General features: G+C 42.5%; 1 protein-coding gene across 22 annotated transcripts in view; it reads left to right on the top strand.

Moving 5' to 3' along the window:
• Positions 1-7,997: 7,997 nt before the first annotated feature.
• Positions 7,998-23,825, top strand: part of NR3C2 (nuclear receptor subfamily 3 group C member 2) — a 136,912-nt gene continuing 121,084 nt past the window's right edge. For 2 of the 22 annotated variants that reach the window (XM_083519929.1, XM_083519920.1), the window contains exons 1-2: positions 7,998-8,897; positions 17,054-18,839. In XM_083519929.1, coding sequence (XP_083376055.1) covers positions 17,056-18,839 — 1,784 coding nt within the window. In that variant the 5' untranslated portion in view covers positions 7,998-8,897; positions 17,054-17,055. Of the gene's footprint in view, positions 8,898-8,943; positions 9,048-9,243; positions 9,511-9,668; positions 10,118-10,970; positions 11,579-12,253; positions 12,527-13,385; positions 13,453-17,053; positions 18,840-23,825 lie in introns of those variants that run through there. The other 20 variants (XM_083519921.1, XM_083519933.1, XM_083519928.1 and 17 more) reach the window with 20 other exon arrangements.

Raw genomic sequence — 23,825 nt, 5'->3', positions numbered from 1 at the left:
ACAGCATTTTTTGCAGAATAAAGCAAATATGATGCAGCAACGAAATGTGGCTTAGTTCACAACTAGCTGCTCTGTTATCCTCACATTCACAGTACAGTGGTACCTCGGGTTACAGACGCTTCAGGTTACATACGGTTCAGGTTACAGACTCCACTAACCCAGAAATAGTACCTCGGGTTAAGAACTTCAGGGTGAGAATAGAAATTGTGCTCCAGTGGCGCTGCGGCAGCAGGAGGCCCCATTAGCTAAAGTGGTGCTTCAGGTTAAGAACAGTTTCAAGTTAAGAACGGACCTCCGGAACGAATTAAGTACTTAACCCGAGGTACCACTGTACAGTCGTACCTTGGAAGCCAAATGGAATCTGTTCCAGAAGTCCGTTCAACTTCCAAAAACATTCGATAACCAAGGTGCGGCTTCTGATTGGCTGCAGGAGCTTGCTGCACGCAATCAGAAGCCGCGGAAGCCGCGCTGGACGTTCAGCTGCCAAAGAACGTTTGCAACCCCCCAGCCCAGCCCCGTTTTAAATGTGCACTCTGTATTTGACTTCCTTTAACCATGTTTTCTTTTGAAATGTTTAGGATAAAACTTTTTTTTGTTAACTGCATTAAATGTGCATTCTGCAGTTGACCTCCTTTGTCATGTTTTATTTTGAAATCTTTAAGATAATATTTTAGTTCCCTATCAATTATGTTGCTTTGAATGTGTCCTTTATACAGTGGTATCTCGGGTTAAGTACTTAATTCGTTCCGGAGGTCCGTACTTAACCTGAAACTGTTCTTAACCTGAAGCACCACTTTAGCTAATGCTGAAGCAAAGTTCTTAACCTGAAGCACTATTTCTGGGTTAGCAGAGTCTGTAACCTGAAGCGTATGTAACCTGAAGCGTATGTAACCCGAGGTACCACTGTATTTGGCTTTATTCAGCGATGTTTTATCCTGGATTGTTTTATTTGAAGTTTTAATGTAGATTGTTAACTGGTTTGAGATTATTAAAAATATAAAGTGGTATAGAAATAGAATGAAATGAAATAATAATAATAATAATAATAATAATAATAATAATAATAATACATGTAGTTCATCTGAAAGGCTTTCTATCCATAATGTCCTGGTTTGGTCCCAGGTCAGAGTCTTTATGGGGAAAGGGCCAGAAGTGGGTGGAGAAGCCCTGGAGACAAGAAGTATGACTGTCAATCAGATTGACTGATACATTAACCACCAATATAGCAACCACTTTAAATTTTGCCTAGTCCCCTTTCTCTCCTTTACCCACCCCCATCCAGTCTTCAGGTGGTTGATACTGGAACAGCCCATACATACTAGCAATCTGTCAGGGATGATGTAGCTGAATCTTGTATTGTGGATCCCAGACTAATGACCTCCAAGGTCGCTTCCAAAGTTATCACACAAGCGGTATTTGGATAGGGGAATGGGGAAGCCAGGAAGACAGTGAATTGCTATGATAGCTCCCTTACCTTTCATAGTGCATCAGAACAGCAGAACCCACAGCTCCCATTCTCAATGTTCATATTTCATCATGGAGGCTTATGGCCCCAGTCCAATCTCATCATGCTTTTAAAAAGCATTTATGTACTACTAGTTGCACTAGAATGTGTCTGGAGCCTGTCTATCTTATTGAAAGCAATGCATTTCAATGCATTTACTGATCTAAAAAGTAGTAAGTGCACAGACTGGAACCTGACTTTGCATGCTGAATTTGTTCTCTGGATCAGGGTGGATATTTAAAAAATAATAATCCAGAAGCCAAAAGGTAGCAGCTCTAGGCATCTAGTTAATAATATTACCATATAACAAGGTGACAGTTACTGTACTTTTGCTTTACGACATTCTTTCACTGAGTGCAAATGAGATGCCCAGATAAATAGTGTCTTACTCTGATGCAACTGCAGATTCAAATGCTGCATGTGCTACCAGTGCTTCAACTGAATAAATTGGCCAGGCTTTGCAGGGCTTGAACCTGGAGCCTTGGAAAGCAGGCTCCAACTATGTACACTGAACCATCAGGAGAGCTAGGTGGGGAGTTGGGACTGAAAGATCTCCAGGTGAACTGACAGAAGCTTCTAGGCAAAGCCCTTCAAACCAAAGCGAGTCTAGTTATGCCTTCCCACCTCTGCCTACACAAACTGCAGGACCTGCTGCTGTTTCTCAGTGTGACTGGCAAGCCATCAACTGTAGAGGTTTGACTGTTCCTGAATGCCTAGCACAACCTTCCACCACTGCTGCCACCAGTACTTCTCCTTTCTATACTCACTTGACTAAGGGATTGACCAGTAAATTAGAAACACCCAATTCCCCCCTCCCCCTTGGTATCCACTCTTTCGGACAGAGCATTTTAGAGTTAGTTATCTGACCAGACTCTCACTCGTTTCTTTAAGAAATGCCTTGACTGGGGTGTTACCAAATGATGCCCATTGCAGTCTTGAATGACCACTTCAGCAAGATCCCATAAGCAGACAGACTTTGTATTTGTGGTCAACCTCAGGTGGAAGACACCACTCATTATCTGTTAGGCTGCACCTTATATAGAAACCAAGAGATCTCTTTAAAAAAAATATTTTTATTAGTTTTAATGAAAACAAACATCATATAAAAATAAACACTGAAAAGAAAAAATTTAAATAAAAAAACAACTGTAACATTTTTCATACTGTTTTTATAATATCCAAATGTGGGATTTCTCAAATCCCTTGACTTCCCCCTACCCTCTCCATGGTTTCACTATATCATTATTATTTCATGCATATCCAAATTGTATTCTCCATCTATTTGTATCTAATTCTGTCTTTTGTCATAGAATTGCTAATGTTGGTAGATTTCACCAACGGAAGCAATCTCAGTAAAGAAGCCAAATATGAGAACAAAGTGGATAACATATAGAGAATTATTAGTTGAAGTTGATTCTCTCAATTAAAATTGAGAGAATACAATGAAGTAAGAGGTGAAGTAATGAATTGGTTACAACACTTCCAGGGAAATGAATTATTTTAAAATGACAATAAGAAAGGATTTGCTCATGAAATCTCAAAATTCCAGAGAGAAATAGTAGAATGTGGTACAAAAGTATTATCGAGAATGTACAATTTGTTGTTGGAATGGGAAACAAAGGATGAAGAGTTCAAATGTGTAATGATGAAGTGGGCTAAAGACCCAAGAGATCTCTTTTTGAAACATTTTCTCACACAAGCAAACCGCCACACTCTGGCAGAAATGGTTTGGTTTATTTTGTATCTTTGTAACACAGAGAGTGGCCCTCTATGCATTGGCTGCAAGGGGTGGGGATCAGGAAAAAGGGAAAGGAAAAATTGCTATAAAATGGTTGGTGATCAGAGGTTAATCTCAAATCAAGCTGGATTTGAGTTTTCTGGTGTCTCTCACATCATGGTTGTTGGCAAATTGGATTTTAAAAAGGCAAAATAATATGAGAATTGGAGCTGTCAGTGATGCATAAGGGAAACTGTGTTTTAATGCTCAGGAACTTGCCAAAGTCTTTTTTATTATGGATTTTTATATTATGGATTGTGTTCTGCATTCTTTTATTAATACCACTGCTTAATACAAGTGTGTCATAGCCTTTGGCTAGAAAAACAAACTTATGAACTGAACTACTCACTTGACTACACTTGTTGCTAACTCGTTCCAGATGTTGTTGGACTACAAAACTTATCATCCTTAACTGGCTGGGGCTGATGGGAGCTGAGAATGAAACATCATCTGGAACATCATCAGCTGGAGGTAGGTTGCTCTTCTACTCAGACCTGAAACCGCACCAATGGGTCCCTGGTCAATGTAGCCACTGCCAAATGCTTGATCAATGTCATATTTCAAACATGCAATGCTTTGCCAAAACTTCATTGCTGAGCTCTTGAACAAAAGTACAACATTAAAACATGTTTGTAACCTGTTTCCAAATGCCATGTTCTTCCCACCCCCCCTCCAATTCAAGGCCATGGTTGCTAATGTCAATACGCATTAGAACTGTTACTGTACTATCCTTGGAAGTGATTCAACCACATTTATTGCTTGGGCCATTAAATGGCATTTAGGAGTGGGGGAGGGTGGGGGAGAGAGAAACTAGGTTAAAAGGGAGCATATCCTGTAATTCAGCTAAATCATTCAAGTATATAGCTGGAGTTGGGACACTAGGAGTTAAAAATACATTGTGGATTAAATATTAATGCAAAATAAGAATGTAAACAGAAAGTATAAGATGTGTTGATGTATTTCATTTCATTAGGCATAGAAAGTTGAAAGCATCTCTTTGGAGCCTAGATCATGTTAATAAAATAATATAGTAGATTACAGAACACTGAATTTGCTTCATCTCGGGGGGTCATGTCAAGACAAAGTTTGGTTTTCATTTTACCTCTAACAAAAGAAAACAGCCTAGTGAAAAATATCTACAGCTGTGGCTCAATTTGACCCAGAGCTTGTGCCTTGGAACCAGCGTAAAATACCACCAACACATGACCTTAAAAAATACTAAACAATAAGATGATTGCCTTTACATATGAGCAGAGTACCCTGCCCTCATTACGATGAATATAATCATCCCCCCCTACACACACATCTGAGAGTAGGAGGAAGGGCTTCCTGGTCACAGAGCTGGGCTTCTAGTGAGTCACACCACCTCTCCTGTGAGAAATTAATCAGTAACAAAAGTTAAAGAAATAACATTTAGAACTGTAATGTTCTATGCGATAGATGTTGATCAAGCAAGGTTGGAATAGCAAATGCCCAGCTGCTTGAACTGGAACCAATTCAAAACTCCATCCACTTCTCAAAATAAGACACATGACCATTAAATAACACTGTACAGTAGACTGATTTGGCACTGCACCATTCCTCCTGCTGCCCCCAATATAAACTCAGTCTAGCTGTAGGGTGGAGGGGAAATGTGACACTTGCTGAACTTCAGCGTAATCTTGTTTTGCAATGCATTATCCACAGCACATTTATCTCTATCTATCTTTGGGAACAAAGATGACATCTGCCACAGAATGGCTTACATTTGTCTGACTGCTGTTTTCAATGTCATGTATCTGACACAAGTTAACCTTTCTTATAAAATCTAATGGAAGGGAAGAGAATTTCTCATCTGAAATGCCCTTACTGCTACTCTTGACCTACTTGGAAATTGTGGCCTGATGCTCTGAGCATTCACTTATTACTGCATGGCTGCCGTAGGTAATCACAACACACTTTTGGCTACATTTTTTAAACAATAATAAAAAAAATCTCTACTCGTTTCGATAATGAATCTTAAAACTCATACCATCCTTGATCTCTTTGCACTTGTGCTGTAAGCAGTAAGTGTGTTAAGATAGATATAATGCTATTTTGTAAATTCAGCTCTGCATGGTGGGAGCACTATTTGGACAAAGACAAAAATATTGTGTTAACCTACCCTGAAAGCATGTTCGACTTAAAATTGTGTTTGTGTGTGGTTATTTTGAAGGGCATCTCCATTGACCAAGGGCCTTATTAATTCATAACATTTAGGATTATTATTTTTGTTCAGGATATTATGATTGTTAACAACAGCTGTTAAAAAGTTGCTAAAAATACATGTGTTGCCACTTGCTCCTCTAAGGCACAAATAGAAAGTTTAGGCTGCACTCCTATACACAGTGAGGACTGACTTCTCACTAGTAATGCAGGCATGCTGTTAGTTTCCCAATGAGTGAGTGGAAAGCTGAGCATCCAGGTTTGAATTTTTCATTCTTTCAGTAGCCATCTCCAGTGACACACAGTACAATTAAATATAATCAACCGCATTAATAAGCAAGTCAGTCCATATCTGGCTAAATGTTGCTGATCATTTTATGGCCACAACCTGGAAGCTGTCTTGAGTACACAAGCCAGGACACCAAAAATGGTGAACTGGTACCAAGTGTGGTGAATAAGGTTGAATGTGTTTTTGTTTTTGCAAGTTCTATATCTCAGCAATTGGGAAGCAGGTGGTGACCTTGCAGTTATCACAGTCCTATTAGCATTTTATGATGCTGAGGTTGGTTCCCGGTTCCTTATTCAACAGAGCACTCCATGAATAGCCTAAACTGTTAACTTGACCCAATAACATGCAACATGCATTATAATACACTATATCATACATCTCCATCATCGGGAAACTCTCCTCTTTGAGGTGCATCATCAAGTTCTGGGACAAAAAAAAGTTGCTTTTGTGCAAAGCAGTTTAATGCACAATGACCTCAGTCTGCAGTTATGAGTAAGGGAACTGTAGCAGTGCACCCTAAAATAAGCATTGGGCCACCCCAAATATCACATCTGCACCACCAGGGTGACATGCCATAGAGCCCTCAGTGAAGTCCAACTGCTCAGCCCCATTCCTTTGCCTCTTCCTACCAGCTGCCAACAAGGGAAGACTTCCATCGCAGACTAAGGAAGACCCAGCTGCCCTGCTCCACCTGCTTTCCTCAGATATTCTTTGGCTGGAGCTGCTGCCTGGTATGCTACCAGAGAGGAACAGGGGCAAGGGTAGGAAATGTTGCCTGAATAATTCTGGCTCCATACAGACACCCTGCAATTGCTATTCCTATGCTAGTTGTGATTGTCTGTTGAACATCTTCACCGAATGGTGAAGGGTGGGCAAGAAGTCCAATAGAGAAACAAGCTGGAGGGGAAGGCCTTGGATGAGAAGATGGAAGATTCAAAATAATTGTGACAGGCTGTAAAACTAGGCCAAAGCCAACATGATAAAAAGTCCTGAAATTAGGTACAGTGCAAGAAATAAAATCCACTAATATAGGGTAGACTGGAGGACTGTCATTCAAGGGAGATAGAGCAGGCTTCTACTCTGTTCTTCCTAGTGGCAGTTCTAGAACCAATGGGTGGAAATTGCACAGAAGAAATTCCAGCAAAAACATGAGAAACTTCTTGACTATAGGAGTTGCTCCATGGTGAACCAAACTGCCTCAGCAGGTAGTGGCAGACTTTGTTTTGCTGGAGCAAATGTATCTGAGCAAACTAAAGGCTGGATGACCATTTCAGCCATGCTGTGGTTGCATCCTGCATTACAGATCATGCACTGAGCATAGGGTTGTTTTAGAGTGGCCTTTCTCAACCTGGACACCTGGCTATATTTTGGACCTCGACTCCCAGTGCTGCCTGATGGGAGCTGTGGTCCAGAAGAGCCCCAAGGATGGGAAAGGCTGGACTAGAGGACTTCCAACTCTTTGGGTTCCAATTTGTGATTTTGCACCACACCGTCTGGAATTTGGATAATTCATGGTTTGTGCACTGAAGTCGGCAGACTTGGATGCAAGGCATGAAACGGCGAAGGCAGCCTTCCAGTTAATAAATCATGATCCCCGATGAGTTTTAGCCCGTTTCACATCGCCAAAGGGCGCATGGATTGCGCTGTGAGCCCACCCGCCCCTCTCCAAACCCACCGAGTGATGAAATCCATTCTTCTTTCGACTCTTTGGCGCTGTCCTGAACGCAGCCCTCAAACTTCCCCGCGAGAGGAGGGCCCGGTCCTTGTCGCGGGGGGGGGGGACGCGCCTGGGGGGGGAGAGAAACAGGAACCTGTTGTGGCGCGTCGCTGGATGTGGGGCAGAGGGTGGGAATCCTGGCCCGGGAAAGGCGCGCCTACTGTAGGTACAGTACGCAGAAGGCGGAAACTGCCCTCCCCGCTCGGAGCGGGAGCGTTTCCCTCCGCGTGATGCGTGTGCAGCTCAGCCTTGCCCGCCCGCTCGCTGGCTGGCTGGGCTGGCCTTGCGTGGCCTGCTCTACCCGCCTCCCCACCCTGGGTGTGGAAGCGCGGCTGGGCGGCCAGCCCTCGACCCAAGCCGGCCGGAGACAGTCCTTGCAGCGCTCCCGCCGTTGCCTGCACTTTGGTGCCGGGAGGGGCGGAGAGGCGGCTCTTCCGAGCCCGCTGCTGCTGCTGCTGCGAGACGCGCCTGGAAAGAGAGCGAGAGCGCGAGAGAGGGAGGGAGACCGCTAAGCTCCTCCTCTCGCTCGCCTTCCCTTCCCTCCAGCAGCTCCAGGAACCAGCTCCAGCAGCAGCAGCAGCAGCCCGCTGGGTGACTGCGAGAGACGGAGCGAGGCGGAAAAACACACCGGGAAGCAAAAGCGGCGAGGAGGAAGGAGGAAGGAAGGGAGGCGTGAGGGGGGGGGGAGCGGCGGCAGCAGCAGCAGCAGCGGGAGAAGGTGAAGAGGAAAGGACACGCGCGCAAAGAAGGGGGGGAGAGAAGAGCGGAGGGCGCGCGCAGTGGGAGAGGGGGGGAAACCCCAAAAAGTTTACACCCTCTGAAGCTGCTCTCTGGTCTCCCACCCACCTCTTCCCTCGGCGGCGCTGCTGGCGCGGATGGGAGTTTCACCTGGAATGACAGAAGTTTCAATTTTATTTTATTTTGGGTGACCCTTCTCCACGGCGTCTGACTTCTCTTGAATAATAATAACAATAAAATAAAAAGAATAAAACCTGCCGGATCCGACGCTCCCTCCCCTTTCTACCTCCAACCCCACGCCCTCCAGCAACGGTCGGCGATGTGACAGCCAGGGGGCAAAGCTTTTTCGCCAGCCTTGCCTTGCGGAGAGAGCTGTCAGCGAGGAGGCTGAGCCGAGCGGACTTCTCGCTGTCGCGGCCCCGGCGCCCCCTCCAAAGAGGCTGGAAGTACGGCGGCTCTCCCCCGCTTCGCTGCCGGGTCTTGCGTGTGAGAGCGTTGCAACCTCCTCCTCAGTCTCTCGCAACCTCCCCCCCCCCTTCCAGGATTTAACCCCAAATCTCCTCCGGATCCACCTTCTTCCGTGGCCATTCGTTCCCCATTGGCTGCGCTTCTGGATCGGACTCGCAGAAGTGCAGGGTCTTGCCTCCTCCGGCCATTGCACGACGCGGGGGGTGGCGGAAAAATGAAGGTGAGTACCCGGGGGGTTGGGGTTGGGTGGGGGGCGGGCAGCTCGCCACACTTTGCTTAGAGTCCCAGCGCCTCCAGGGAAGAAAAGAGCTTTCCTTTTTTTAATGGAGGGGAAGAGCTGGAGGTCCAGATGTATTTAGTTCTCAGGATGGTGAGATTTTATTTATTTATTTTGAAAAAGAGCGAAGTAATTGGGAACACCAGTAACTCACTGATCTCCTCTTGGGGAGGGGATGTGCAGAAGAGGCACTTCCAGGACGCTGCCACTGCTGGCCATACCCAATTTAAAAACTTGGTTGGGGGTTGGGGGGGGCATTGCAAGCACTCCGGCCTTGGGAGAGCAATTCGGGAGCTTGCACTAGTTCTTCGGCGCGTTATTAGCTGTAGAAACGGGGATCGATATCTGTCAGAAGGGCTGAAACCCGGAGGGGGCACGTGACTTCTAAAATAGTCTGCCGATATTGTGGAGGTCTGCTGTGCCCTCTCTCTTAGGAAGAGAACAGTCTTTGCAGTTTTAAATATGCACGAAGCCGAGATAGTGTGTGTCAGTGTGTCTGCCTGCGCGTTTGATTTTCGAGTCGCCTTTTGGAGCGGTTTTCTCGCTCGTGGCAGAGGTACTTTTTCCGCGAGTCTCTCTCGCCCAGGGTGCCTGGAATTCCATTAAACTTTATTTCTCAGGGAGTTATTTTGGTCTGGGTATGAAATGGAGAGAAAAGGGATCGAGAAGGGTGTGTGCGCGCAAACCGAGGGGAGGGGGGAGGCGATGTCTGCTGTCGGGAGGAAAGGGGGGGGGATCGCTTATACCGCTGCTGTCGACTTCGGGTTTGGGGGGAGGTCAGTATTTGGGGGGGGCGGGCGGAGGTGATCTTGCTTCCTTGACCCCCCGGAAACGTGCGTCATTTCGGCCAGCTTTCCAGACGGAGAAGTGGCGGGGAGGGGGGAGGAAGAGAGAGAGAGAGAGAGAGAGAGAGAGAGAGATGTCCGTGCCTTCCTAAAAATATATTTAGAAACTCTGCCCTCAAAGATGGAGCGCGCGGGGGGAAATGCTCCTTAGCCCTCCTTGGGGGGGTCTCTTGTTTTGGGGATCCGGTTGGATGGCTCCCGGGTATTAGTCCGCGCAACTTTGGTAGATAAAAAGAAAGAAAATGCCCCGAGCAGGACTTGGCGAAGAAGATACCAGACGCAATGAGGGAACCAGAGGACAAGTCCTTGAGGCGCTTCGTGGGTTTCTGTGTGTGCGTTTTCCAAAGGGGGTGGGCGGGTGGAGAGGAAGGAGAGCTGTTTCTTACATCGGCAGCGCTCGTGTTAAAGAAATTTATTTGGGGGGGGGGGGATGACACGAAAACGTGACCGTTGTTGCTTTTGCGGCTCCTCGCAGGGTGAGGCGGGGGGAGGAGGGAGAGGCAACGGTTCGGGCGCAGAACGGAAGCGGCCCCCATCGCGCTCACCTTGGTACAGGTGGAGTTAATGTCTCCGAGAGACCTCGGGAGGCGGGGAAAGGAGGCTCGGAAGCCAGCCCCCGATCTGGATATCGCCTCCATTAAAAAGAAAAATAAAAGGGAGGGGGGGAGGTAGCTTGGGAAGGAAGGAGGCGCAGCTTCAGGGCTTGGGGGGGTGGATCCAGCTCCAACTCTCGCCTGAATGGATTTCTTCTGCGGGAAGGCTTTGCTAAAAAGCTATTTTCCCTTTCGCTGGCCATATGTTTTGGTGGAGCGCTTTAAACATTATCCGATTAGTTTCTAAGTCTCGCTCTTCCCGGCAGCTCCAGCTGCAAAAGGCAGTCGGGAGGGTCAGGGGAAGGGGAAGGAAATTTACAGGGTCCCCCCCCCCGCCCCACCGCGCAAGCCCCGCCGGGGCGCCTCTCCTAGGTAGGCTCTGCAGCTTTAAGGAGAGATACATTTTCTAGCTTGTGTCGCAGCAACTTTGTATCAGTCATGTCGCCCGCCAGATGACTGACAAAAGCTTCCGCCCAATGGGAAGCGCCGTAGACCCTGGTGCCGCGGCTCGGCTCTTCCCGCCGACCAATGGGAGAGAGGGAGGGGAGGAACCCGGTTCTGAACTTTATCTGAGCATGTGACATGTTTTTAAAAGGACTTGGCACCTTCGCACGCGCGCCCCCTCCTCTTCTCCCTCTCTCTGCCCTGAATAGTGGCATTGGGCGACACAACAAATCTCGAGTTGGGAATAACTGTCCGGAGAATAAAGCTGGCTGCTCGTTATTTCCTCCTCCGCGCCGAGACAGCCTTGCATTTCCGACCGTGGAGGCTGACTTTAGGCGGGTGACACTTGCAAGGGGACGTGCGTATTATGCCTACAGGTGGAGGGAAAGTGTAATAGGTGTGCTGGGCGGGGCGGGGGGGGGATCGTGACTAGCAGGGAGGCGTGACTGTACCCGTTAAATTATAGCAATACTGTGTAGCGGCAGAGTTCAGGGATTTCTAATTAGGGAAGGAAAACATAACTTTTTCAATGTGCATTAGAATTATGCTATATTCGCACGTGGGGACGCAAGTTTCCAATGTTGCGTGTTCCCTCCGGTGTTTCCTGCGTGGGCAGGGCGAGCCACAAATGATCGGCCACTCTGTGCAACTTTAAATATTATTTCTGGCAGATACAACCCTGAGGAGATCCTTAGGAGGAAAAGCAGAACCTAAATATCCTGTCTCAAGAGGACGCTTATGGGTCAGGGAAGACATAAGGAGTCTAAAGTTTTTTGTGGGGTTTGGGGTAATTTGTCCACAGAGCGAAGGAGGCAAATGCTGTTTTTAGGCTGGGTTTGTCTGCGTTGTTTGGATGGGAAACTAGGTTGGGTTAAACTGCATGCTGGGTTTTTAGAGGCTAGGAGAACCGTGTTTGGAGGCTATAGACTAGGCTTTCTGCTGAGTTAAAGGGCTGTGAGCCAGAAAAGCAACCACCAAGCTGAGATACAAAATATAGGATAGCATGCCTTGCAGGAGTCGGATAGAGTGTGGAATTTTCAATGTTTCATTGTCGGGGATTGCTACTTCTACAGTAAAATGTATATTTCTGTATCAAAGCTGATAGTTGCATTTAGGGTTACTCGGCTTTGCTGGTTTCTGTGGAACTCACAGATTTTACTTCAAAGTACTGTAGTTCCAAATGTGACAGCTTGATAAGGGTATTTCAGCTTCAAACTTATGCCAGAAAGGGAACATGCATTAGTTACTGTTTCATCATATTTAAAGTTAACTGCAAGTTCTGTTACAAATGCAAGCCATGATGGAAGGGGCAGCAATTTCAGACCCTGTGATGTATAGCTTATTACTTTAGAAAGTTATAGAATATATTTCTTTGTGGGGGGGGGGATGGAAAGAAGAAGCAATAATTGAGTGTGATATTTTATATCAATTTATACTGCTCGTGGTTGTTGTAAAATGAGGGAAGTCTGCTTCAGTTTTATAAATAAACGCATAATCTCCATATAAAATATTTTGAAGTGAAGTGTATCTAATTTTCCAACTCAGTTCTGACATAATGATGGACACCAAAAGCCAGCTTTCATAAAATGCTTTCTGTGTGTGCCTTAGCCGCCCCAACATACATATGGTATGTGCAAAGACCACCCATCTAGAAAACAAGATGGACACTGGGGGTGAAGTGGCAACTCAGGTGTGCAGGGATTTGGGTTGTGAGGAAATAGCACAAGAACCTTGAATTGCAGAAAGCAACAGGGAGTAGGCGCACATTTCCTTGTAGTGCCGTGAACAGTGTTGACTTAAGATCATGGTTAGCAATAAAGCTCTGGGTGGCCTATGGACAAGTCATTCTTGGCCCACTTGTTAGATGTGTTCATAGGTAAAGTTAAATAATGTTATGCCCCAAGCTCCACGGAGAAATGCTGTTTGCTAGTGTCACCTTTGGAAGAGGTGGGCTTCAGTATTCTATACCAGTGGAAGCTTCCAAGTTGACATAATAGATCATCTAACAGACTTTCAGCTTTGAGGTTATGAATGCATAAACAACAGTTGCCAGGTCACCAGATGAATGGGTTGAAAAATCTTTAGGCTGTTCCAGATATCTAAGATTTTAGGTACTAGGAGCCTCTGTCCTCCAAAGTTATCAGGCTTGCACAATACCTTCGTCTAGGGTGTGAGAAAGATACAGGAGTAGCTTAATGTCTTTGCTTGTGTGATCTGGTAACACATATATCTTATCACAGTCAACAGTGAAAAGGGCACAGAGAAATCAGCAGGGTAAGAATGCTCAGACAATCTTTAGGTGAACCTTACTGACCAACAGCAGAAGCAGATTCTCAGTTTCAAGTCCATACTGGGGAGAAGGACATAGAAATCCAGTAGTGGATTTGTTTGTTCTCTTACTTAAAAGTTACTTGTACTCCCTATGAAAAGTTTATTTTCATTTTCAGGGTTTTGGGGTTATTTTTTTAAGAAAATAGTAAACAAATTAACAGTTTTAAGTCAAGTTTAGTTCATTTTTTAAAAAATATGCAATTTATATTTAACTCTAGGAGGAAGTTGAATGAAGTGGTGCACATTTGATAGATACATGCCATGATTTGCTACACGTGGCTTCATGTGAGTTAAGCAATGTTATAAATATTTTATGGCTATGACGTTATGCATGAATTTGTCACTTTGCTCTGTAAGATTTCACAAGTGTGTCTTCCCTACAAACTGGTCTCTGTGTATTTAGGCTAGCATGACCTTTTATCTCTTATTTACTTACAGAAATTAGAATGATAGGCTTGTCAGATTTAAGTCACCATGACTTTATTCATACCTGGGTTTTTTCAAGTTCTAACTAGTCTACACAAAAGTATATCTATTACTTCAGTACAGAGGGCAGTATGAAGGGAGAAAACTAAGGACTAAGTCACTGAAACAGTAGATTATCAACAGTTTGACAAGGGCAAGTAAACAGATGACAAAGTAATGCTTAAATAAGGAGGCATAATGTTTAGCAAAATTAAAAATGCAAGCATGTGCATTGAAAAGAAATAAGGCATGCATTCTGCAAACAGATCACCTGAACATCTTTCAATGCATGTATTTTGAATAACTAAATAATGTATCCATGCTGCTTTTAGATTCAAGTCATCTGGTCTTTTTGTTTATTAAAGTATTATTAAAGATGACCAGTTAATTCTTTCTCCCTTTAAAGATTACAGTACAGTTGCACAGCAAGGATATAGCCTTGTATATATGTTTTTCTAGAGGCTATTGTTGGTTAGTTGGAATATGGTATAATCGGTCTTAATCCTAGATACAGAAGTAAATTCCACTGAAATAAGGTAATTTGCTTGTGGATTTCGGACTGGGGTTTCAGTTTGTAAATGGCTCCTCAGTTATGTGACAGGGAAAATTGTGTTATGAACAGTAAAGCTGTAATAATAAATGCACTTCCTAGAGATTAAACATATATAGGAATGTGCTGCAAAGCTACAATCCTATGTACACTTACCTGAAAGCAAGCCCTGCTAAATGCTGGGACTTAATTCTGAATAAGCATGCTTTGGACTGGGCTCCATATAAGATTCTCATGAATAATCTTTCAGCTCAAAGAAAATGTATTATTTTTTAACTCTACTGATAAGAATGAGGTTTTAAGAATTAGAATTCTTAGATTCCAAAAGCCAGATTTAATTTTGATTTCATTATGCAGATGTTTGGCAAACTGGCTAAAGTGGCAGTTTATGCATCATGTAAACCATGGTTAATGGTGCACCATGAACACACCTACCTGGGCTCCTTTCCCATTTAGAAACAAACCACTAATCCTGGCTATGCATTGCATGTGAATCATGGGTTATTGTTTCTTTCTTCCCTTCAGTAGCAGGGAGGAGCAAAGCGAGTGCAGTCGGCCTATGCATGGTGAGCCCTGATTTATGGCTAACTGTGACATAATAACTCATCAAGTGTGTGTTGGGACAACAATATGGACCTGTCAGGTCCATCTGCCCTACCTTGGTCTCCATGCATTTGATGTAATATCTACACAGTTTAGAATGCGTTGTATGTATGCCCGATACCCTTTGAAATCTGAGAGCTATCAGGTATGTGTAGGAATCTTCAACGATGTTCACCATTTAAACACTGTGCATTAAGCTCTCATGAATTGAAGGGTAAAACTCCATAATAGCAGGTATCCATGGACCATATTAAAAGAAGACAATGACCAGTTTTTGTAAGAGTGAGCTGTGATGGGACCACAGAAAGACCCTTGTCATCCAATGCTAGTATGCCAGCCTTCCATATCTTACCTCTTAAAATTCCATTGCCAGTGTCACCACTCAATGAATTTTCTTCTCCACCCTCCTTGACCTCTCAGCTGCTAAATTAAAGAAATGGCTAGGAAAGAAACTGATGCCCATTGGTGACCCTTCCTGACTTTCCATCTATGAGGATGGCTTAATCATGTGGTTGGAATGGGCTGGTCATCATGGGCCATCCTTGGGACCTTAAAGAGCTTGATAAACACCCCAGCTCTTAGGTTTGACAGTTCTTATTTAGGTGCTAGTTTGAATGTTCAGTTTACACAATCTGCTGAAAGCATTGCAGAGGCATTAAGTGATCTTTTAGACATGTGTTCAGGTACCATAGCATTTTACATTTTATTTGATGTGTGCTGGGAGACATGCTGATTAGCCTTAAATTGGAGAATGAGGCTACAAATCTGTTTGATAAGGATTGTAGATATTCTAATGAATAAAAACATGTTGCATGGTGTTTTTTGGGATGATAAAATTATTATCTTCAGATGGTTTGCATATTGTTATAAAATGTTTTTAACCTGTTAACATTAAGTATGCTTAACAGTTTGTGCATGTTCAATGTGCCTTATTTGTGTTCAGCATGTTTGTTTCCTGACCAGTGGGTTTTATTCTAGATTATGTGCATGATGTTAAGTTGAAACTGTAAACATCACGTTTCTAAAGGGTACAAATTTAGAACAAATTAATAAATGATAAACATATGATTTACATTTGTATAGATGAGAGGGAAATACCCCTCAACAAACAGATACAAATGGTTCTGCTTGTCCATATGCATATCATTTAAATTCAATTATTTAAACAAAATGGGAACATGTTGTATCTTGTATATTTACAGTGCAATAATCTACATTGCATCTCAGAAGTCCCATATTGTAGATAAGGGACTTATTCCCTGGTAGGTAGCAATTTCAGTACCTGGGATCTCAAGTCAACATTCTGTCAAAAGTTGCTGCCTATAATGTAGACCTTTTTTAGACTACATGGACTATTGATTTGACTCAATAAAAGACATCCTTATGTTCTTATAAAAAAGCCAACATTAATACAACATTAATACAAAAGTATGATTTTTCACTTGATTGAAAAATGTGGGATTGTATTTTGTATTCCCCCCCCCTTTAAAAGTCCAAATGCAAATCAGGGGTGAATTGTATTTCTTATTTATATTACTGAATAATGTCGCTTGGAGAACAGCCTCCTTCCAAGCACAGAATACTTTTCTGTGGCTTTCTCTATGATTTATGTCCTCTTCCTGTCCGTTTTCTGATTCTTAATGAAGGAACAGAACCATGGGCTCAGTTTATTTATCAGTTATCTTTGATCAATACCTTCTGGGTGACTGTACTGTCAAAAAAAGTGGTCAAACTCTGGGAACTATAGAACATCATTATCATTGAAGATTCTTAGTCCCACGACAGGACTACCATTTATAGAGTTCCTAGAAAGAAATCTTTAGCAGTGAAATATGTCATGTTTTGGTGTCAAAAGGGAGGGGAAAGAAACCTGTCTTACTTCTTGCCTACTGAGTTTGCTTGAGTTTCCAAAATGTATTTATTCATTACCTATACCATTATAAGAACAATTAAAATGCATGGAACATTCAAATGAAATATTAAATATACTCTGAGGTCATTGTATCCACTGTCAATAGCAAAGATAGTGGAATAACTTTACCAAGTTGTTTTAGTTATTTTGGCTTAGAAAGTTGAAAAAAATATTTCCCAAGGGTGGACAGGGTACAAAATATAACATTCAGTATAATAGTTTTAAAAATTAGTTTATATGTAAGTAGTGAGGCTTATTCTTATGTAAGTGTGATTTCAGCCATAGTCTTTTGACGTATCACAGTGGTTACATATGCATACATACTTACATTTTAATGGGCTATTTTCTTTTTATAGTTATGGAGACCAAAGGCTATCGCAATTATCCAAAAAGCCTAGATATGGAGAGACGCTGGAGTCAAGGCTCCCAGTCGATGGAGTATACTTCTGCAGGAGCAGAAGAGCGGTCCGAAGAGAGTAATAACTATATGGAGATAGTAAACGTGAGCTGTGCTTCTGGTGTTTTTCCAAACAGCAGTGCTCAAGGAAGCAACAAAGAAAAACCTGAACTACTTTCTTGCCTTCAGCAAGACCATAATCACCCTGGCATTTCACCCTCTGACATAAAAACTGAGTCAGACTCAAAGGAACTTTCTGCAACTGTAGCTGAATCAATGGGTTTGTACATGGATTCTGTAAGAGATGCTGATTTTACCTACGACCAGCAGAGTCAACAAGGCAACATAAATCCTGGAAAGATGTATCAGAATGTGGAACAACTCGTCAAGCTATACAAAGAGAATGGTCACCACACGTCTCCCTTGAACACCCCAAGCAGATCCCTGAGACCTCTAATATTGGAGTGTGCAAGCTCTATGAACGGTGGTATCATGCCAGGCACTGTCAAAAGCCCAAGAGTATGTCGAGAGAAGAGTCCTCCTGACTGTAGTCCTCAGAACATGACGACTTCAGTGTGCAGCCCTCCTGGAATTAATTCTGTATCGTCATCTACACCTACTAACTTTGAAAATTTCACAGTAAATAGCCCGGTCAACCAAGGAACTCCTTTGTCATGTTCACCCAACATTGAAAACCGAGGCTCAATGCTGCACAGTCCTGCACATGCTAGCAACGTGGGATCTCCTCTTTCTAGTCCTATAAGTAGCATGAAATCACCCATTTCAAGCCCTCCTAGTCACTGTAGTGTGAAATCTCCAGTTTCAAGTCCTAATAATATCACCATGAGGTCCTCAGTATCCAGTCCTGCAAATATAAACTCAAGATGCTCTATTGCCAGCCCTTCCAATGCCAATAATAGGTCCACACTTTCTAGTCCAGCTGTTAGTACTGTGGGATCCTCTATGTGTAGTCCAGTAAATGGTTCACTAGCCTTTCCTGCATCGAGCACACCTGGTGGACCTGGCACAGGCCAAGACATCGTTCCTAGTCCAGATACAAAAGACAATAAAGGTGCTCTAGCAATCATATTTCCTAAAATAGAGGAAATGGAAGATGCCATCCCTAATAGTGAAGTAGCTAATCAAATGACTCTTGTTCAGCGTATAAAACCTGAACCCGAAGGGGTATTCAGTAGCTCATGTCTTGGAGAAAATAGCAAAATCAGTTCTGATTCTCCATTTTCAGTATCAATAAAGCAAGAATCAGCGAAACATTCTTGCTCTGGTGCTTCTTTTAAAGGGAATCAAACTGTAAATCCATTTCCATTTATGGATGGGCCCTATTTTTCATTCATGGATGATAAAGACTTTTATTCTCTTTCTGGGATTTTAGGACCACCTAATTCATTTGATGGCACATGTGAAAGTAGTGGGTTTCTAAATCCAGGCCTATCTGTAGGAATTAAACAGGAGCCTGATGAGAGCAGCTATTATCAAGAGAACACTCTGCCACCCTCTGCCATTGTTGGTGTGAATTCAAGTGGACAGTCATTTCACTATAGGATTGGAGCTCAAGGCAAAATATCTGTACACCGACCTGTTGGCAGAGAGCAGTCTTTTCAGCACATGAGCTCGTTTCCTCCAGTAAGTACTCTTGTGGAGCCATGGAAATCACATTCTGAATTGTCTGCCAGAAGAAATGATGGGTATCCAGTCCTAGAATACATTCCAGAAAACGTGTCAAGGTAAGTGTGCTCTTCTTGTACTGCATGAAAATAACGGTAGCCTTCATTTTCAATTTTGTTTTTGTTTGGTAATATTCTTCAAAACTGCACAGTAATGTGTGTTGCAATGTGTATTATTAGAATATTAGTCGGTTTCCCCTGTAAACACGCCAGATTTTGTTATTGGCTAGTTATGCACACTCAAGCAGCACATTTAAATTTTAAATTGTTAAAACATGTAATAATGTTTTTACTCATTTTAATGGTGATACTTTAGTAGGCTTCTGGGTTTCAGCATGAAAAGATCATTATATACAGAAGATTAGCATGGAGATTCAATGGGTTTTGGGGGGGGGTGTTTCTATCATTACTCCCAGTGCTTTGCAACCATTGCCTAAAAGTGTGAATCATATGGAGAAAAAATAATAATGTGCCTGTCAGGGATTATATTTACAAAGTTTCCTTGATTGCATGTATGCATTAGTTTCCAATGGGCTAAATTTAGAAAATTACAAAGGCTTTTAGGAGCATTATTTCCCTGTTTGTACTAATTTATGAGCATGGTAGCTTAATTGTACTCTCAGATGCCTCCTGAAATTAGGAGAGTAGTGAAGCCTAATAACTTCTGAAACAATTACAAGATTGTAGTACAGTCGTATCTTGGTTTTCGAACAGCTTAGTTCACGAATAACTTGGAACTCAAATGTCGCAAACCTGGAAGTAGGTGTTCCGGTTTGCGAACCTTGCCTCGGAAGCTGAATGTCTGGTGCAACTTCTGTGGCTTCTGATTGGCTGCAGGAGCATCCTGCAGCCAATCTGAAGCCGTGCCTTGGTTTCTGAATGTTTCAGAAGTCGAATGGGCTTCCAGAACGCATTCTGTTCAAAAACCAAGGTATGACTGTATAGTGCAGTCTAGTCCATTGAAAACAGTTCCACAGTATGAAATCATTCCTTGCACAACAGACCACTGTAAACAATCCTGAAATCATAACCCTGTTTACTCAAGATGTGATCTACTAAATTCTGGGGGACCATTCCACAGTTGTCATAGTTGTGCAGAATGCTTAACCTTTTAAAAAAAATACAAGTGTGAGTGTTAAGAAAAGGAGGCGGCTGTTGTTCAGATTTCTAGGGATGTCCTAAGAAAGTCTATGGTTTCTTCTTTGCACTGCTTGTTTGGAGTTCCCTCCCAGCCTTTCACATCCTCTTATCCTGGTTTTAGTCATACCTTTCTCACCAGCCTTTTCTCATTAATTATTTTATGTATTATTCTATATGTTGTACCCAAACACATGCCACTAATCCCTAACACTGTGCTTTAAAATGAGAAGCCTGAATGGGTCACCATTGAGTGGTTGCTCAACCCTTTCCATTGCTCACCATTGCTTCCTCCAAATTGTCCTACTAAGTAGCTTGCCCATGCTGTGGGGTTTCCAAACACTTCGGGAGCATTGTTATGGAGGAGAATGATCCAGAGTGGAGGAGGAATTTTGGGTGAATAAAAAGGATCAAGTTGCCCTTCTTTCCCCTGCCGCTTCTTTGTTTTACGTTTTTCCATCTCCAATCAACTTTTCATCTTGAAAATTGTGCAGTTAGGCCATCAGGGATCAGTAATGGGTGGGTCATATTCTCTTTACCCTTTTCAGTCTTCCTGTTATTTGTATAATTCATCATTTAGTTTTCTGAATCATCTGTTTCCTGGTGGTTTACAACGCTACAGTTCTATATACCTGATTGGTTCTCCTGCCTCTCTTGCCCTAGTTTCTCTTGGCTATCCCTGAATCCATGGGTGCCTGTTTCTCTGTGTTTAACTCAGAGCGGGGGTGGGTGGTGGGGGTGGTGGAAGGGGGATCTTGTCTTTTCCTCTTCCTTTTATCACCTTCCTTCTTACAGCCACCTTCCTCTTGTTCCATGTTCTTCTGCTTGCCAATTCTTGTATTTTTCCCCACTTGATTAATATTTATAGGATTTTAGAATTTTCTTCATATTTCTGACTAGCTTGTCAACACAGCTTTGTTTTTTAAATCTGAAATAAGTTGCAATTCTTAAAAAAAAGCAGTTCCTTTAAAAATAATGTTGGTATAGTAGAAGTGTGTATTTGCCTTTATAGAATGGAGGCTATCAGTTAAGTTATCATGTATAGTCCTGTCCTTCTGTTCTGGTGACACCAAATCATTCTCCAGATCATATTACATTATGTTGGTAGAACAGACCTTCCACATTTTCTTTAATTTGGGGACTTAGGAACTCTTGTCACTTTGAAGTGCTCTACAGTTCATATTAGTTTTATCCTCAAGGTAACCTACTGTCAGGTGGGGAATTAATATCCAAGGAGTTGTGCATTAGTTATATATATATAGTATTTCCTAGGTATGCAATTATCTGGGAGAAAAGGCTGCTTGCAATGTTGAACCTGCCCAATTTGACTGATATTGTATCCGCTCATTATGTTACTAATAAACAATGTTTTCTTTAGAAAATCCATAGAAAAAATATAGCAGTGGGGAGGAGACGTCCATTTTACAGCATTGCCAGGTCTACTCTTCCCAGGCACACACATCCTTCAGAGTTTGTTGGCCTCACTTTATAAATCTGGTTTGTCATTTCCTGATGGGGTGCATGGCAACTGTAGTTTCCTGTGTTTTCCAGCCCAGTTAATTTAATGGGGGTACAAAAACTACAATGTGATGCACCTCAGCTTCTCTGGTCTTCTTCAAGCCAGTGCTTTTTTCTTAAAAAAAATAATGTTTAGGGGTACTCTAATTTTTCTACTCATATTGAAATACTGCCCTTAAATAAAGCCAAACTTAGACTCACAAAAATTTTAGGGGGTATGCGTACCCCTGCGTGCCCCCAGCAAAAAAAGCACTGCTTCAAGCCCTTTTATACTTTCAGTGCCCCCCTCCCCATTCCCAAGAGGAAGTTTGCTTAGGAAGGGCTTAAGTTTCTGGGAGTTCTGCAACAAGGTTTCCAAGGTTTGTTTGCTATTTTGAATTTTATTGGGGAAAAAGCTTGGACAGACCCAACCATTTTCTGAAAGAGCTTAGGGGAAAACACACTAGTTAAAAGTGTGGTAATGACTAGCAAACTGAACTTCATTAAGTGATTTTGGCTATGCATTTATTGGAATCCACACAGGGCTCTTTCACATGGAAGATAATAGTAGCATCAACTCACTAGATTAATGGTTCTCAAATCAGGCACACACTTCCTGCCTTATTTACAGTAATGAATAATCACCTTCTAATATGCATAAAAAATTAGTGTTTTATATATTTGCCTGGCAAAGCCAAACACTTCCAAATGATCTTGGATTTAAGAAGCACTCTGCCTATAATTATCCTAAGTAGTTTTGCATAGCATATTTACCTAATTTTGATCAGAAAGGTACAAATAAGTTACATCTTCGGGAACTGTATAGAGAAATGATCAGAAGCTATGTTTTCTTTTTCTAAAATAGCTGCTTGATACAAAACTGTACTAGGATTTTCATGTATGTTGAACGATCAGAGATCTAGTTCTTCCTGTGAGTCCTGCAAGTGAGGGGAAGTGATTAACAAAGGAGGGGCTTCCTGTAAGGGCAGTCAGTTTTCCCACACTTTGTTGTTTGTCTTTTCCTTACACAACAACATAAACTGGATCTTTTCAGACCTACAAAATACAGTACCTGCTAAATGTTGTTCTCAATATCATCTTTGTTGTTTTATATATCTTAATGGGGTTTTAATTAGCCAATTATTTGTTGAGTAGTTTTTCTATACAAACATTTTATATATTTTATTAAAATACATTAGAAATACTTGCATATTTTTCTGCTGTAGGAATTGGCATCCTACTGTTAGAACTTTTGGTTAGCCAAGAAGCAGTCTGTCTCACAAGCAAAGTTGACACAGAACTAGGGGATACAGTGCTTTGATCAGCAACAGGGAAGACAGATAGGCCTGTGAAGGATCCATGCTGGAGATGGATATATTCCTGTGTGGGTTTTCTAAGGAAGCTCAGGAAGTAACAAAAGAGTCTGGGGAAACCCTGTGTCATTTGTTCACAATTATTTTCAAGCCTAATGGGCCTCCCTGAGGATTTCAGGCAGAACAGGGAAATGTTTTTGGTGATCATAAAGGACATGCTCGTAACTTTTCCCTTGTACAGTAAAGGTCTGTAACGCCAAAGTTCAGGATAAATTGAGCCCTAGTTCTGCTCAAATTTGGCATAAATTCAATGGGAAGAGAAGGCCATCAGTGTCCATACAATATTCTTGTTCCATTTGCTGAGTATAAAGATTCAGTGGTCAAATTACACCAGTCTATGGAATCCACCAACCCTCTCAGAAAACCATATCACCCTTTTAAATGAGGAAGGGACAAATTCTTCCCTTCCATCAGCTGTCTTTTGAAAACTATATTGCCATATGATTTTTCTCTTTTGAACCAATCAGTATTTGTTGATGTTTTATTGATGTTTTGAATGATGTTTTCATAGATGATTTCCCCTAGTATTAGTTTTGTAAGGTCTTGATGTATTATTTGAAACTGTGGATTATGAAAATAAAAGTTTCAGGGGTCACAATTACATCATTGTATGGAATCCACCGAACCCCTCAAAACTATAGCACCTTAAAACAAAATACACAGAGGAAGGAACAAATACACAATGAGTCATTATTCTCATGTCTTTCCTACAATGAGTTTGCAAAGGGCTCATTACCTTTGCAGTGTTTGTCATGGCATCACACCAGACAACCAGGAAGTGATGCAAGCAATTTCTCTCTCAGCTGAGCTTTGCTGGGTTTTGGGTGGCGTGAGTGGAGGACTATGGGTGGAAAAGTCTGAATGAAATTCCCTCCAAGCCCAATTCTTCACAGGCAGTGTTAGTGTGGGAAGTAGCCATATCACAGATCCTTGCCATTTTCTTTTTTATGATACTGGAGCAATTTGGGAACAAATCACACACACAGCCTTTCAAGCAGCTGATATAATATTGAAACTGGTTCGTAGACCCAAGTAATCT

This window comes from Podarcis liolepis, assembly GCF_965112155.1.
Source record: "Podarcis liolepis genome assembly, chromosome: 9".
Lineage (NCBI taxonomy): Eukaryota > Metazoa > Chordata > Lepidosauria > Squamata > Lacertidae > Podarcis > Podarcis liolepis.
Note: the sequence above shows the minus strand (reverse complement) of the source record. Positions and strands in the feature narration are given on the sequence as shown.